This window comes from Schistocerca nitens, chromosome 9, assembly GCF_023898315.1.
Source record: "Schistocerca nitens isolate TAMUIC-IGC-003100 chromosome 9, iqSchNite1.1, whole genome shotgun sequence".
Classification (NCBI taxonomy): Eukaryota; Metazoa; Arthropoda; class Insecta; order Orthoptera; family Acrididae; genus Schistocerca; species Schistocerca nitens.
Window position 1 is genome coordinate 16,042,282 of NC_064622.1, and position 14,389 is coordinate 16,056,670.

The following is a 14,389-nucleotide window of genomic DNA, read 5'->3' on the forward strand; positions in this document are numbered from 1 at the left end:
ATTTCATAAGTGAATATATGTGTTCTGATGGTACTGTGAATATCCACAGTTTCTTAAATAAGTGTCTGCAAAGTGATCTTGGGTGGTTTTCTATTATTATTCAGATTACACACTTTTGTGCAATAAATAGTTTTTCTCTTAATGATAAATTACCATTAAATATGATGCCATATGAAAGCAGTGAATGAATATAGGCGCAGTAGACTAATTTACTGATATTTTTATCGCCAAAGTGGCAATAACCCTAATAGCATAAGTAGGTGTGAATTCAGCAGATCATCAACATGTTTCTTCGAATTCAATTTCTAATCATTCCACACACTCAAAAATTTTGAATGTTCTTCCTTAGCAACAGACTTGTTTTGAAAGTCTATATTTGTCAATGGTGTTATGTCATCTAAGGTACAGAACTGTATATACCGTGTTTTCTCAAAATTTAGTGAGTGTCGATTTGCAGAGAACCACCTAATAATTTTCTCAAAGACATCATCTTCAATTTTCTCAGATAATTCCTGTTTGTTAGGTGTGACTACTATACTTGTATCTACAGCAAATAGAACTAGCTTTACATCTTCATGAATATAGAGTGGAAAGTCATTAATTGTATATTAAGAACAATAAATAACCCAAAACTGACCTCAGTGGTACACCATTCTTCATACCTCCCCAGTTAGAGGACTCTGCTAATTTTTGCAGAGTATTTGTACTGTTAATTTCAACCTTCTGCATTCTTCCATTTAAATATGAATTAAACCGTTTGTGTACTGTCCTACTCATACCACTACGCTTAAACTTATCTAGAAGAATTTCATGATTCTCTCAGTCAAAACCCTTCGAGCGATCAGAAAATATCCCAGTTGGTGGTGTTCGGTTATTCATGGCATTTAGTACTTGATCTGTGGAAACCAAATGTAGCACTTTCTGTTGAAAAGACTTCCTGAAAACAGAACTGACGATATGTTACTACTTCATTTTTACAAACATGTGAAGCTACTCAGGGATACATAACTTTTTCAAGAATTTTGGAAAAAATTGTTAGAAGCGAGATTGGGCGATAGTTGTACCATCAGATCTATCCCCATTTTTGTGCAATGGTTTAACAATAGCATATTTCACTCTATCCAAAAAATGCCCTGTTTCAGTGAGCTACTACATATGTGGCTGAGAATCCTACTTATCTGTTAGGAACAAGCTTTTAGTACTCTGTTCGAAAGCTTTTACTTCTGAGTGGACTTATTATTTTCCTAATTTCAGTAGGAGAGGTGGTTTGAATTTCAGTTTTATCAGATTGCATGTACAGTAGTTTTATCAGGTTGCATATACAGCCTTGCATTTTCTAACGCACAGCTGGATGCCTTTATCTCCACAAGAATTAAAAATGATTATGAAAATATCTCCTGCTTCTGACCTTTTGTTAACAAACTTTTCGTTGATAGAAATACAGTCTTCCTGTGCTCTCGGTTGCCCTGTTTCCATTTTTAACAATATTCCAAATAGTTTTCATTTTATTATCGGAGGTGCTAATCCCAGACATAATGCAGATATTCCTGAACTTTTTAATAACTTTTCTCAATACAGTGCAGTAGTTTTTAAAATGTATGACTGTTTCTGGATCATTACTCCTTCTAGCTAAAAGATACGTTTCCCTTTTCTGTTTACAAGATATTTTTATCCTTTTACTAAGACAAACGTCTTTGTCATTTGTGGCATATAGTGCTTAAGAACCTCTAAATATATGAGATGGTGTGGAAGAAGTAAAAAGTTCCGACGACGCAGTCTCCGACGCAATGTGTCTCGAAGTATCACATGATCTATTCTTACCAGTGGTGCTGTAAAATACTTACCGAAAATAACTGCATTTGCTGCGTATCTATGCCTCATTATCCCCGAATTAATTGCAATGAAAGTGAATTGGGGAACTTTTTATGAGGCAAATCTTAGGCATCGGCAAGTAGGGTGGAACTCGTGGAAAAGGAAGGTGCAAGTTAACAAATTTGCGATGGTAAAACGTATGAAAAATATAATACGATGTTTCAAATAGACGACATAGATATGATTCTCAGTAATGGATAAATAAAAAGCGTGAGATCAAACCATTTAACATCCACACCGGACATTGTATTTCAAAGACATTTCAAAATAAGACTACAAGGCTCTGAAACATGATCTTGTGAGTGGTCAGTCTCTTGGTAAGTCACTTGTATTTACCAATGGTTAAATAAGAAGCGTGTAGCGATTATAACGTGTTTCAGCTATGCCAAAAATGGGGAAAAAAGGCATAACAATCACAATGGTAACTGCAAATGCAAAATGCAACGCGAAAAGGAACACAGTTCTGCATAAACTTAAAGCACGTGTGAATTACAATCACATTAATGCTATCAGAATACTCGCCACCTGCTGTGATCTCATCGCATTGGTGACTGTTGTCTTTTGAATGCACCCACCTCGAAAATACAAGTGTCCAATGACGTCAGTTCCATGTTCTGCTAGGAAGCAGTGTGCTTTGTGCAGAGCTCCAAGGAGTTCCAACAGAAACGTAAGTGTCCAGCCCACTGATTGGCTGTCACGAATCAAAGCTTCTGCGTGCGTCCCAGAGATAACTGGCGGTTCATATGCAAAGATGCAATGCTCTAGCAGACAGAGTCCACTGGGAGCGGATCGTCTTTGTGTTGACAACTTACTTAGGCATGGCAAGCGAGTATGTAACATGAGCGTTCGAGTGAAATCGGGTGTCCTTCAAGGTGAGGAAAATTAGGAAACGAGATACTGAATGTAGTACCAGCGTGGTTTGACAAGTCTAGTGAACTTTCATAAAAAAAATGGAACATCTTCCTCTCGCCTTCACTGATATCTTTGATTACCCCAGGGACCATACACAGAATTTCAACAGTGCACAGCATGCAATTCATTGTTGACAGCCGTCTGAAGTGGTGAGTGAGTCGACTGCGATTAAAAATGGAGAAGTCGTGTTTCTTGCTGCTATTAAACATTATCATTCGAAGAGTTTGACGGCTGCACACATCGAAACAGATTTTGATGAACTTCACGCGAACGCTACACCACTATTGCAGACCATTTACTTCTGGATTAATGAATTTAAACGTGGTCGGAGAAGTAACAAGACGAAGCAGACTCTGGCTATCCAACTGAGGTAACCACAAAGGAATCTGTTGACAGAATGCATGATATGATTATGGAAAACCCACGAATAATAACTCGTGATATTAATAATTTTTACTTATGGACCGTCTGACAGCAACTGAATAAAACACAATTTTAGTGCCATACGCGTTTCGGCTTTATTTTCTGCAAGGCATCATCAGTGGCAGGTTGCGTGGACAATTTCCTACATATTACGCTCCTGTTGCATATTTGGTGTTGTTCTTCTTCTTATGAACGCCAATTTGCAGTTTTTTCCCCATTCCACAACACTATGCACTGAACGCTTGTTTTAAAGCAATGTTTTGGTTTCTGTTGCCGACTTGGACAGTCGTCAACAGAAACCAAAACATGAAACTTTGGCTTTCTGGGAGGATATTGTCATTCAGTGAGAAAGTGTTAGTTGCAATCGGCGAATATTCTACAGAAATGAAACTGCCTGGCGGATTAAAACTGTGTGCAGGACCGAGAGTCGAACTCGAGACCTTTGCCTTTCGCGGGCAAGTGCTCTACCGACTAAGCTACCCAAGCACGACTCACGACCCGTCCTCACAGCTTGAATTCTGCCAGTACCTCGTCTCCTACCTTCCACACTTCACAAAAGCTCTTCTGCGAACCTTGCAGAACTAGCACTCCTGGAAGAAAGAATATTGCGGAGACATGACTTAGCCACAGCCTGGGGGATATTTCCAGAATGAGATTTTCACTCTGCTGCGGAGTGTGCGCTGATATGAAACTTCCTGGTAGATTAAAACTGTATTGAGTTCGCGTCTCGGTCGGACACACAGTTTTAATCTGCCAGAAAGTTTCATATGAGCGCACACTCCGCAGCAGAGTGAAAATCTCATTTTGGTATATTCTGCAGAGTTTGACAGAACCTACTTTTCAAATGGGATGAAAACGCTGGCGTATGGCTGGACCAAGTCTACATCGCTCAGAGCAGTCAACGTCGGAAGTTAAGTGCGTTGTTTGCGAAACAAACATTTTCCTGTCTTTTTTGCTAACTGTTCAGCGAAATAGCTCAAGGTAGTCGATGTAGAGAAGCAGTAAAATACAGACTGACAACAGTAAGCAGTGCATATCAGAAAAAGAAAACTTTGTAACAGCGAACAAAATATAAAGACTGCTTCCCTGTAAAAGTATTTGTCTCGAGTTCAGCCTCTTATAGAAATAAAATGAGGATGGAGAGCGCTTAACACAAGTTAGAAGCTTTTTGTACAATTTAGGAATGGTGGAAAGGATGTGCATATGGGGGTGGGGGGGAGGGACAGAAATCTGGAGTGTGATCATAGCTTGACTATAGTAACCGGACTAAAACTGATGTGGACTCCAGTAGTCATGCAGCTGTGAAGGGTGTTCCACAGGATGGATCTGGCTGGAGATCTGCTTCAAAGACCGCAACAACAACAGTGACAGTAAGTCAGATGAGTTCATTGCCAACAATTTTCTGTTGGCAAAAAGCCTAAACTCTGCGCATTTTTGAGTGGCCACTGCCCCAAAAATCACGATACTGCAGGCACGAGCGCAATAGTATATTTCTGGTGTTTTTTCACTGAAAATCCGGGTCTACAAGTGCATACCTTCAGAAAGGCAAATGTCTCCTGCGTTGTGCAAACACGATTGGCTGTAAAATGTGCTTATGCTTGACCAAGAAAGATTAGTCTTCCTCCTATCCTAACCAGAGTGGGGATTGCTTTGCATGGAGACCGCCGGTTTACCTGGGGACGGTGAGCACCTCGGCGAGCGCCCAGCGCAGAGAGTCCTCGGTGATGTTGCTCGTGGCCAGCGTGACAGCGTAGCCCTGCCTCTGCGCCTGCGCCATGTTGAGCAGCTGGTCGCCATACACTGGGATCCCCACCAGCGGCACTCCGTGGGTGAAGGCCTCCTGGTTGCTCAGGAGACCACCGTGTGTTATGAACGCCCGCACATTTTTGTGGGCTGCAACATAAGGAAAGCAAGGCGTGGCCATAGCTACAGTACTCAACTGAAACACTGCACTCGTATGTCTACATCTACATCTACATCCATACTCCGCAACCCACCTGACGGTGTGTGGCGGAGGGTACCCTGAGTACCTCTATCGGTTCTCCCTTCTATTCCAGTCTCGTATTGTTCGTGGAAAGAAGGATTGTCTGTATGCTTCTGTGTGGGCTCTAATCTCTCTGATTTTATCCTCACGGTATCTTCGCGAGATATACGTAGGAGGGAGCAATATACTGCTTGACTCTTCGGTGAAGGTATGTTCTCGAAACTTTAAGAAAAGCCCGTACCGAACTACTGAGCGTCTCTCCCGCAGAGTCTTCCACTGGAGTTTATCTATCATCTCCGTAACTAAATGATCCTGTAACGAAGCGCGCTGCTCTCCGTTGGATCTTCCCTCTCTCTTCTATCAACCCTATCTGGTGCGGATCCCACACCGCTGAGCAGTATTCAAGCAGTGGGCGAACAAGCGTACTGCAACCTACTTCCTTTGTTTTCGGATTGCATTTCCTTAGGATTCTTCCAATGAATCTCAGTCTGGCATCTGCTTTACCGACGATCAACTTTATATGATCATTCCATTTTAATCACTCCTAATGCGTACTCCCAGATAATTTATGGAATTAACTGCTTCCAGTTGCTGACCTGCTATTTTGTAGCTAAATGGTAAGGGATCTATCTTTCTATGTATTCGCAGCACATTACACTTGTCTACATTGAGATTCAATTGACATTCCCTGCACCATGCGTCAATTCGCTGCAGATCCTCCTGCATTTCAGTAAAATTTTCCATTGTTACAACCTCTCGATACACCACAGCATCATCTGCAAAAAGCGTCAGTGAACTTCCGATGTCATCCACCAGGTCATTTATGTATGTTGTGAACAGCAACGGTCCCATGACACTCCCCTGTGGCACACCTGAAATCACTCTTACTTCGGAAGACTTCTCTCCATTGAGAATGACATGCTGCGTTCTGTTATCTAGGAACTCTTCAATCCAATCACACAATTGGTCTGATAGTCCGTATGCTCTTACTTTGTTCATTAAACGACTGTGGGGAACTGTATCGAACGCCTTGCGGAAGTCAAGAAACACGGCATCTACCTGTGAACCCGTGTCTATGGCCCTCTGAGTCTCGTGGACGAATAGCGCGAGCTGGGTTTCACACGACCGTCTTTTTCGAAACCCATGCTGATTCCTACAGAGTAGATTTCTAGTCTCCAGAAAAGTCATTATACTCGAACATAACACGTGTTCCAAAGTTCTACAACTGATCGACGTTAGAGATATAGGTCTATAGTTCTGCACATCTGTTCGACGTCCCTTCTTGAAAACGGGGATGACCTGTGCCCTTTTCCAATCCTTTGGAACGCTACGCTCTTCTAGAGACCTACGGTACACCGCTGCAAGAAGGGGGGCAAGTTCCTTCGCGTACTCTGTGTAAAATCGAACTGGTATCCCATCAGGTCCTAGTAAAGAACTAGTATCTTAGCATCATTCCAAACACACTGAGCCTACATGCGTCTGAGGACACCCAGCACTGTTCGATCCAAAAATATCAGTGAGGTAAGTAATAGCGTTCATTGGAGAAGTCTTCCACTAAGTTCTGAAGGGAGGTGTTTGTTTCAATTCTTGGTGAAATACTGTGAGCAATGGTTTTCAGTACACTGGACGAATAGCGTATCGAATTACCTAGATTATATCAGTTGGGTCCAAGTACATGGACTATAACCCATTCACCACATTACTTTCTACCCTGACCTATGGAAGACATCAGAAGCCCTCCTGTTCCTAAATCCCAACAAACATACTCATTAAATCGCTTCGATCCATCAGCTTTACGGCAGTCTTCAGTGAAACCTTTGAATCCATCCTCCAAACACATTGGACAATACTTCTATTCCCCAATCACCTGCCATGACCTTCGTCTCAAGTTTTCCTCTTTGAACCAACTTGTAAAGGAACCGCAAGACCGCTACGGTCGCAGGTTCGAATCCTGCCTCGGGCATGGATGTTTGTGATGTCCTTAGGTTAGTTAGGTTTAACTAGTTCTAAGTTCTAGGGGACTAATGACCTCAGCAGTTGAGTCCCATAGTGCTCAGAGCCATTTGAACCATTTTGAACCAACTTGTAAATGTAGTTTGCCTCTCATACCAATAACATGAGACACGTGAGCCCTCTGTATCTCTAGACATAAAAAAAGCCTATGACTGTGCATGGCTATTCAGTGGGCAGACTTCTGAGGGTGTCTAAGAACCACAAAAGTTTTCAGTTATGGTGGTGTTGCGAGATGTTGTTTAGGATGTGAAAGTTTGTTTTGGCCTTGTGAAGATAACACTACACTTTTTTTTGTTTTGTGCTTTATTTTCATCATACGAGCACTTTGAAAATGTTATTTCAGAATAAGTTTTGTAAATTTAATTCTTGGTACAATTATGTTTCGTTTACATAATGTAGTTACTACGAATAATTTCGCCATTTCCATTTATCCTGATGTATTATGCTCTCTTATCTGTTAAAGGGGGGTGAGACGTCAAATGGGCCAACTTGGAGCAGGAGAGGCACCACAGGACATTTTAATTTCTACTGTCTATACTTTAACAAATAAATTCATAAAACTTTCTCAGCATCACCAGGAAGGATTCAGGATTCACACTCACAACAGTGGAAGTGCAAAAACATAACAAACTAATTTTTTTTAGATATGAAATTTCATCATTTTTTCACTTCCTGTTGGCTGCATTTGTTGCTATAGGTAAATTTTTCTTCACAAGTAAGAGAAATTTTTTGATGAATTTTGCACAGCATACAAACCATACTTACAGGTGTGTGAAACTCTAGAATTTTCCAAATCTATTCAAAACTGTGGTAAAAATTGAGATAATTAACTACAAAATTGGATTTTTTTCTAAACACGAAGTTTAAAACGTAACAGCTCATTCATTTTTTCATAAATTAAATAGATTCTAGAGTTTCAGACACCTATAAGTATGGTTTGTATGCTGTGCAAAAGCCATCGAACAGTCTCTCTTACTTATGAAGAAAAGTGTACCTATAGCAACAAATGCAGCCAATACTAAGTGAAAAAATGATGAAATTTCACATGTAAAAAAAACTATTTTGTTATGTTTTTGCACTTCCACTGCTATGTGTGTGAATCCTGAATCCTTCCTGGACATGCTGACAAAGTTTTATGAATTAATTGTAAAAGTATAGACAGTGGAAATTAAAATGTCCTGTGGTGCCTCTCCTGCTCCAAGTCGGCCCGTTTGACCTCAACATTTTGCTTGAATTCATTTTCTATGATAGACCCGTGGTCTAGGGGTAGCCGGCACGGTAGCTCAGCGTGTTCGGTCAGAGGGTTAGCAGCCCTCTGTAATAAAAAAACTGAGCTAATCGATCAACAACGAACTTAAACGGATGTCTTACGACGTCCGCCCCGAGCTGATGCAACGAACAAAAGCGACCAAAATGAGATTTAAAAAAAAAAAAAAAAAAAAAAAATGGGTAGCGTGTTTGATTCATAATCAAAATGTCTTCGGTCCCGAGTTCGATCCCCGCCACTGCCTAAATTTTGATAAACAATCAGCATTGGCGGCCGAAGACTTCCGGCACAAGAAGTCAGCCTCATTCTGCCAACGACCTTGTCAAAAAGGGCGGACGAGCGGATAGAGGTTCAGGGCATTCTCTTGTCCTATGGGTGGGAAATTGCCCCTAAAGGCGGAAGAATCAGCAATGATCAACGGCATGAGGATGCAGAAGGCAATGGAAACCACTGCATTAAAGACACGTAACGTGTATCCACAGGACATGTGGCCTGTAATGGAAGAAGTATCATGATGATCTCTCCATTGGCAAAAGATTCCGGAATAGTCCCCCATTCGGATCTCCGGGAGGGGACTGCCAAGGGGGAGGTTACCATGAGAAAAAGATTGAATAATCAACGAAAGGATAACGTTCTACGAGTCGGGGCGTGGAATGTCAGAAGCTTGAACGTGGTAGGGAAACTAGAAAATCTGAAAACGGAAATGCAAAGGCTCAATCTAGATGTAGTAGGGGTCAGTGAAGTGAAGTGGAAGGAAGACAAGGATTTCTGGTCAGATGAGTATCGGGTAATATCAACAGCAGCAGAAAATGGTATAACAGGTGTAGGATTCGTTATGAATAGGAAGGTAGGGCAGAGGGTTTGTTACTGTGAACAGTTCAGTGACCGGGTTGTTCTAATCAGAATCGACAACAGACCAACACCGACAACGATAGTTCAGGTATACATGCCGACGTCGCAAGCTGAAGATGAACAGATAGAGAAAGTGTATGAGGATATTGAAAGGGTAATGCAGTTTGTAAAAGGTGACAAAAATCTAATAGTCATGGGCGACTGGAATGCAGTTGTAGGGGAAGGAGTAGAAGAAAAGGTTACAGGAGAATATGGGCTTGGGACAAGGAATGAAAGAGGAGAAAGACTAATTGAGTTCTGTAACAAGTTTCAGCTAGTAATAGCGAATACCCTGTTCAAGAATCACAAGAGGAGGAGGTATACTAGGAAAAGGCCGGGAGATACGGGAAGATTTCAATTAGATTACATCATGGTCAGACAGAGATTCCGAAATCAGATACTGGATTGTAAGGCGTACCCAGGAGCAGATATAGACTCAGATCACAATATAGTAGTGATGAAGAGTAGGCTGAAGTTCAAGACATTAGTCAGGAAGAATCAATACGCAAAGAAGTGGGACACGGAAGTACTAAGGAATGACGAGATACGTCTGAAGTTCTCTAACGCTATAGATACAGCAATAAGGAATAGCGCAGTAGGCAGTACAGTTGAAGAGGAATGGACATCTCTAAAAAGGGCCATCACAGAATTTGGGAAGGAAAACATAGGTACAAAGAAGGTAGCTGCGAAGAAACCATTGGTAACAGAAGAAATATTTCAGTTGATTGATGAAAGAAGGAAGTACAAACATGTTCCGGGAAAATCAGGAATACAGAAATACAAGTCGCTGAGGAATGAAATAAACAGGAAGTGCAGGGAAGCTAAGACGAAATGGCTGTAGGAAAAATGTGAAGACATCGAAAAAGATATGATTGTCGGAAAGACAGACTCAGCATACAGGAAAGTCAAAACAACCTTTGCTGACATTAAAAGCAACGGTGGTAACATTAAGAGTGCAACGGGAATTCCACTGTTAAATGCAGAGGAGAGCGCAGATAGGTAAAAAGAATACATTGAAAGCCTCTGTGATGGTGAAGATTTGTCTGATGTGATAGAAGAAGAAACAGGAGTCGATTTAGAAGAGATAGGGGATCCAGTATTAGAATCGGAATTTAAAAGAGCTTTGGAGCACTTACGGTCAAATAAGGTAGAAGGGATAGATAACATTCCATAAAAATTTCTAAAATCATTGGGGGAAGTGGCAACAAAACGACTATTCACGTTGGTGTGTAGAATATATGAGTCTGGCGACATACCATCTGACTTTCGGAAAAGCATCATCCACACAATTCCGAAGACGGCAAGAGCTGACAAGTGCGAGAATTATCGCACAATCAGCTTAACAGCTCATGCATCGAAGCTGCTTACAAGAATAATATACAGAAGAATGGAAAAGAAAATTGAGAATGCGCTAGGTGACGATCAGTTTGGCTTTAGGAAAAGTAAAGGGACGAGAGAGGCAATTCTGACGTTACGGCTAATAATGGAAGCAAGGCTAAAGAAAAATCAAGACACTTTCATAGGATTTGTCGACCTGGAAAAAGCGTTCGACAATATAAAATGGTGCAAGCTGTCCGAGATTCTGAAAAAAGTAGGGGTAAGTTATAGGGAGAGACGGGTCATATACAATATGTACAACAACCAAGAGGCAATAATAAGAGTGGACGATCAAGAACGAAGTGCTCGTATTAAGAAGGGTGTAAGACAAGGCTGTAGCCTTTCGCCCCTACTGTTCAATCTATACATCGAGGAAGCAATGATGGAAATAAAAGAAAGGTTCAGGAGTGGAATTAAAATACAAGGTGAAAGGATATCAATGATACGATTCGCTGATGACATTGCTATCCTGAGTGAAAGTGAAGAAGAATTAAATGATCTGCTGAACGGAATGAACAGTCTAATGAGTACACAGTATGGTTTGAGAGTAAATCGGAGAAAGACAAAGGTAATGAGAAGTAGTAGAAATGAGAACAGCGAGAAACTTAACATCAGGATTGATGGTCACGAAGTCAATGAAGTTAAGGAATTCTGCTACCTAGGCAGTAAAATAACCAATGACGGACGGAGCAAGGAGGACATCAAAAGCAGACTCGCTATGGCAAAGAAAGGCATTTCTGGCCAAGAGAAGTCTACTAATATCAAATACCGGCCTTAATTTGAGGAAGAAATTTCTGAGGATGTACGTCTGGAGTACAGCATTGTATGGTAGTGAAACATGGACTGTGGGAAAACCGGAACAGAAGAGAATCGAAGCATTTGAGATGTGGTGCTATAGACGAATGTTGAAAATTAGTTGGACTGATAAGGTAAGGAATGAGGAGGTTCTACGCAGAATCGGAGAGGAAAGGAATATGTGGAAAACACTGATAAGGAGAAGGGACAGGATGATAGGACATCTGCTAAGACATGAGGGAATGAGTTCCATGGTACTAGAGGGAGCTGTAGAGGGCAAAAACTGTAGAGGAAGACAGAGATTGGAATACGTCAAGCAAATAATTGAGGACGTAGGTTGCAAGTGCTACTCTGAGATGAAGAGGTTAGCACAGGAAAGGAATTCGTGGCGGGCCGCATCAAACCAGTCAGTAGACTGATGACCAAAAGAAAAAAAAATGAACAGAATAATGTGAGGTTATGTCCTGTATAACACTATAAGTCAATGTAATCAGAATCCTTGAAAGCGGAATGTGAAGCGAGATGTATCAGCGGTATGGAGCCATATCGATAGGTCGACAGAGGAAGGCACCAAGAGAAAGCCTGGAGCGAGAAGAACATATGAGAGTGGGGGTTACTGTCGCGCCGTGCGTTTGATTTTACATATTGTGCTCCTGGCCGGTGGTAAAATACCAGTCTTTGGACAGTGCTACGTTTATGATCTCGTTGTGTGGCACGATTAAAGCACTGGTGACTTTACAAGTCGCGTTGCTCATTAGCCAAAACTGTGTTTCGACCCATCAAACATGAAACTTCGATGTAATGGAAGTGAGCCTCTGGCGTCGCTGGCCGGGAGGCCCCTTACGGGGCAGGTCCGGCCGCCTTGGTGCAGGTCTCACTACATTCGACGCCACACTGGGCGACCTGCGCGCCGGATGTGGATGAAATAATGATGAATACAACACAACACCCAGTCCCTGAGCGGAGAAAATCCACGACCCAGCCGGGAATGGAACCCGGACCTGTAGGACGGCAATCCGTCACGCTGACCACTCACCTATCGGGGCGGACAAACTTTGATGTGAAGACCGGTAAGCTATGTGCACGCCATAAAGATGCAGTCTTCGATTGTAGACAACATGGACTGGTTGACGCGTACCACGGACTGTTAAACCAAGCAGAAAATATGGAAACACACTTTCTTGTCGTTTATTGACACGAAGAACTCTAACAGTGAATGTACGGTGCGCTGATCGCCGCGAGATTGAAGTGATAATATTGTGTGCGAGATGGATTGTTCGGTTCATACCTGTAGAATTAACTTGATTACTTTCGAACTCCAGACGGGTATACTGTGAAAAGTGCACAGTAAGGCACAGATCTGAAAACTGTGGCTAAGCTGTATAACAAATATCGTGACGTCAGGTTACGTCACGTGTCAATAAAAACCTCGTTGTATAGAAACAAAGGTAACTTTCCTTGGTCATTCATTTTATGTAATTGTAAAATGTTATATTGTAATGCTTTTCTAAGCTCTTTCCAGTAACATTCAGAGCTTTAGTTAAAACTTGGTTTCGTTCACTGAATTGTTTTTTTCCATAATCATAATAATTTTGCAAACTCATTAACTTACGACGCAGTCCTTATTGTTGCAAATAATTGTTCTCAATATGAATGAGATAAAAGTTAAACAGTTTTATCCATTTTCATTCGCTGCCATTTGGCTATGGTGTCCCATCGGGTAGGCCGTTTGCCTGTTGCAAGTCTTTCGAGTTGACGCCACTTCGGCGACTATCGCGTCGATGGGGATGAAAGGATGATAATTAGGACAACACAACACCCAGTCCCTGAGCGGAGGAAATCCCTGACCTAGCCAGGAATTGAACCCGGGCCGTTGCACTGACCACTCAGCTACCAGGGGCGGTCACTTATGTAGTTTGTGTTGATCTGTATTTGCTTCTTTTATTGTTTTGCATTTGATCTCGTAGAAAATATTGTGCTTTACTGATGAAGTTTGTGCACTGTGCATTATCTGCCATTACACCAACAGGCCGTAGTACGACTGAGATGTTCAGTTTTCTTAGGCGAATATGTTATCAATGGTAATTATTCGACTGCGACTAATGGGTGATCAGTCGTAAGCTGTAGTTATTGGGCAATTACTCGCATGCGAGAGTGAGATCTTCAGTTAAATTGACGAAAAAGTAGGTTAGTTGGTTTCAGTTACCTTAAAACTTCCAGACGCAAAAAACTAGGGGAGACAGATTGAGGTATTGTCAGTCTGAGTAGTTGAACATGGTCGGTTCTTGCTCAGGCGATATTCGTGAAGGTACTGTTTCGGATAATAGAGACACATTTTGAGATACGCTCTGATCCTATATCTTCACAGGCTATGTAGAAGGAGTGAATTTTTCCGATAGCGAGTGAAGGTAATAAATCTAAGAAAATCTTGTACTTACTGCAGTCTAGGATTTACACTTGGCCTTCCAGAAGGATGTAATTATGTAGTAAATGAGTCAAATGCTAATTGTACGCCACCAGCGAGATCATGCTCGTTGGGTTCAGGCAGTCAAGTGTATGAGGCCAAGCATGAGGCACATAAAGGCACATCTATGAGGAGTTCATCACCATCTATGTATGGTCTATTGATGTTCAAACGTGAGGCATGTAAGGACACTCCAGCAGGTATGACGTTTGCTTTATAGTGGAATTCATCATGAACTAATTTATGGCCTATTTATCATTTACTGCCCAAGAAGGTACTTCATGAAAAGATTCATGATAAGTAGCTTTGGGAAAAACATGGAAGCAGCCCACAGGAAGGAAGCTAAGCACTATAATAATGGGATCGAGTTGATGTGAGGAATTTTGCCAAA

The 14,389-nt window shown here is 41.6% G+C and overlaps 1 protein-coding gene across 33 annotated transcripts in view; it reads right to left on the reverse strand.

The window, feature by feature from the left end:
* LOC126203013 (UDP-glycosyltransferase UGT5-like) overlaps window positions 1–14,389 on the reverse strand; it is a 972,471-nt gene that overhangs the window by 395,937 nt on the left and 562,145 nt on the right. For 2 of the 33 annotated variants that reach the window (XM_049937220.1, XM_049937221.1), the window contains exon 6: window positions 4,881–4,897. The exons of 29 other annotated variants lie outside the window; for them this stretch is intronic. In XM_049937220.1, coding sequence (XP_049793177.1) covers window positions 4,881–4,897 — 17 coding nt within the window. Of the gene's footprint in view, window positions 1–4,880; window positions 5,101–14,389 lie in introns of all 33 variants that reach the window. 2 more of the 33 variants (XM_049937246.1, XM_049937226.1) reach the window with 1 other exon arrangement.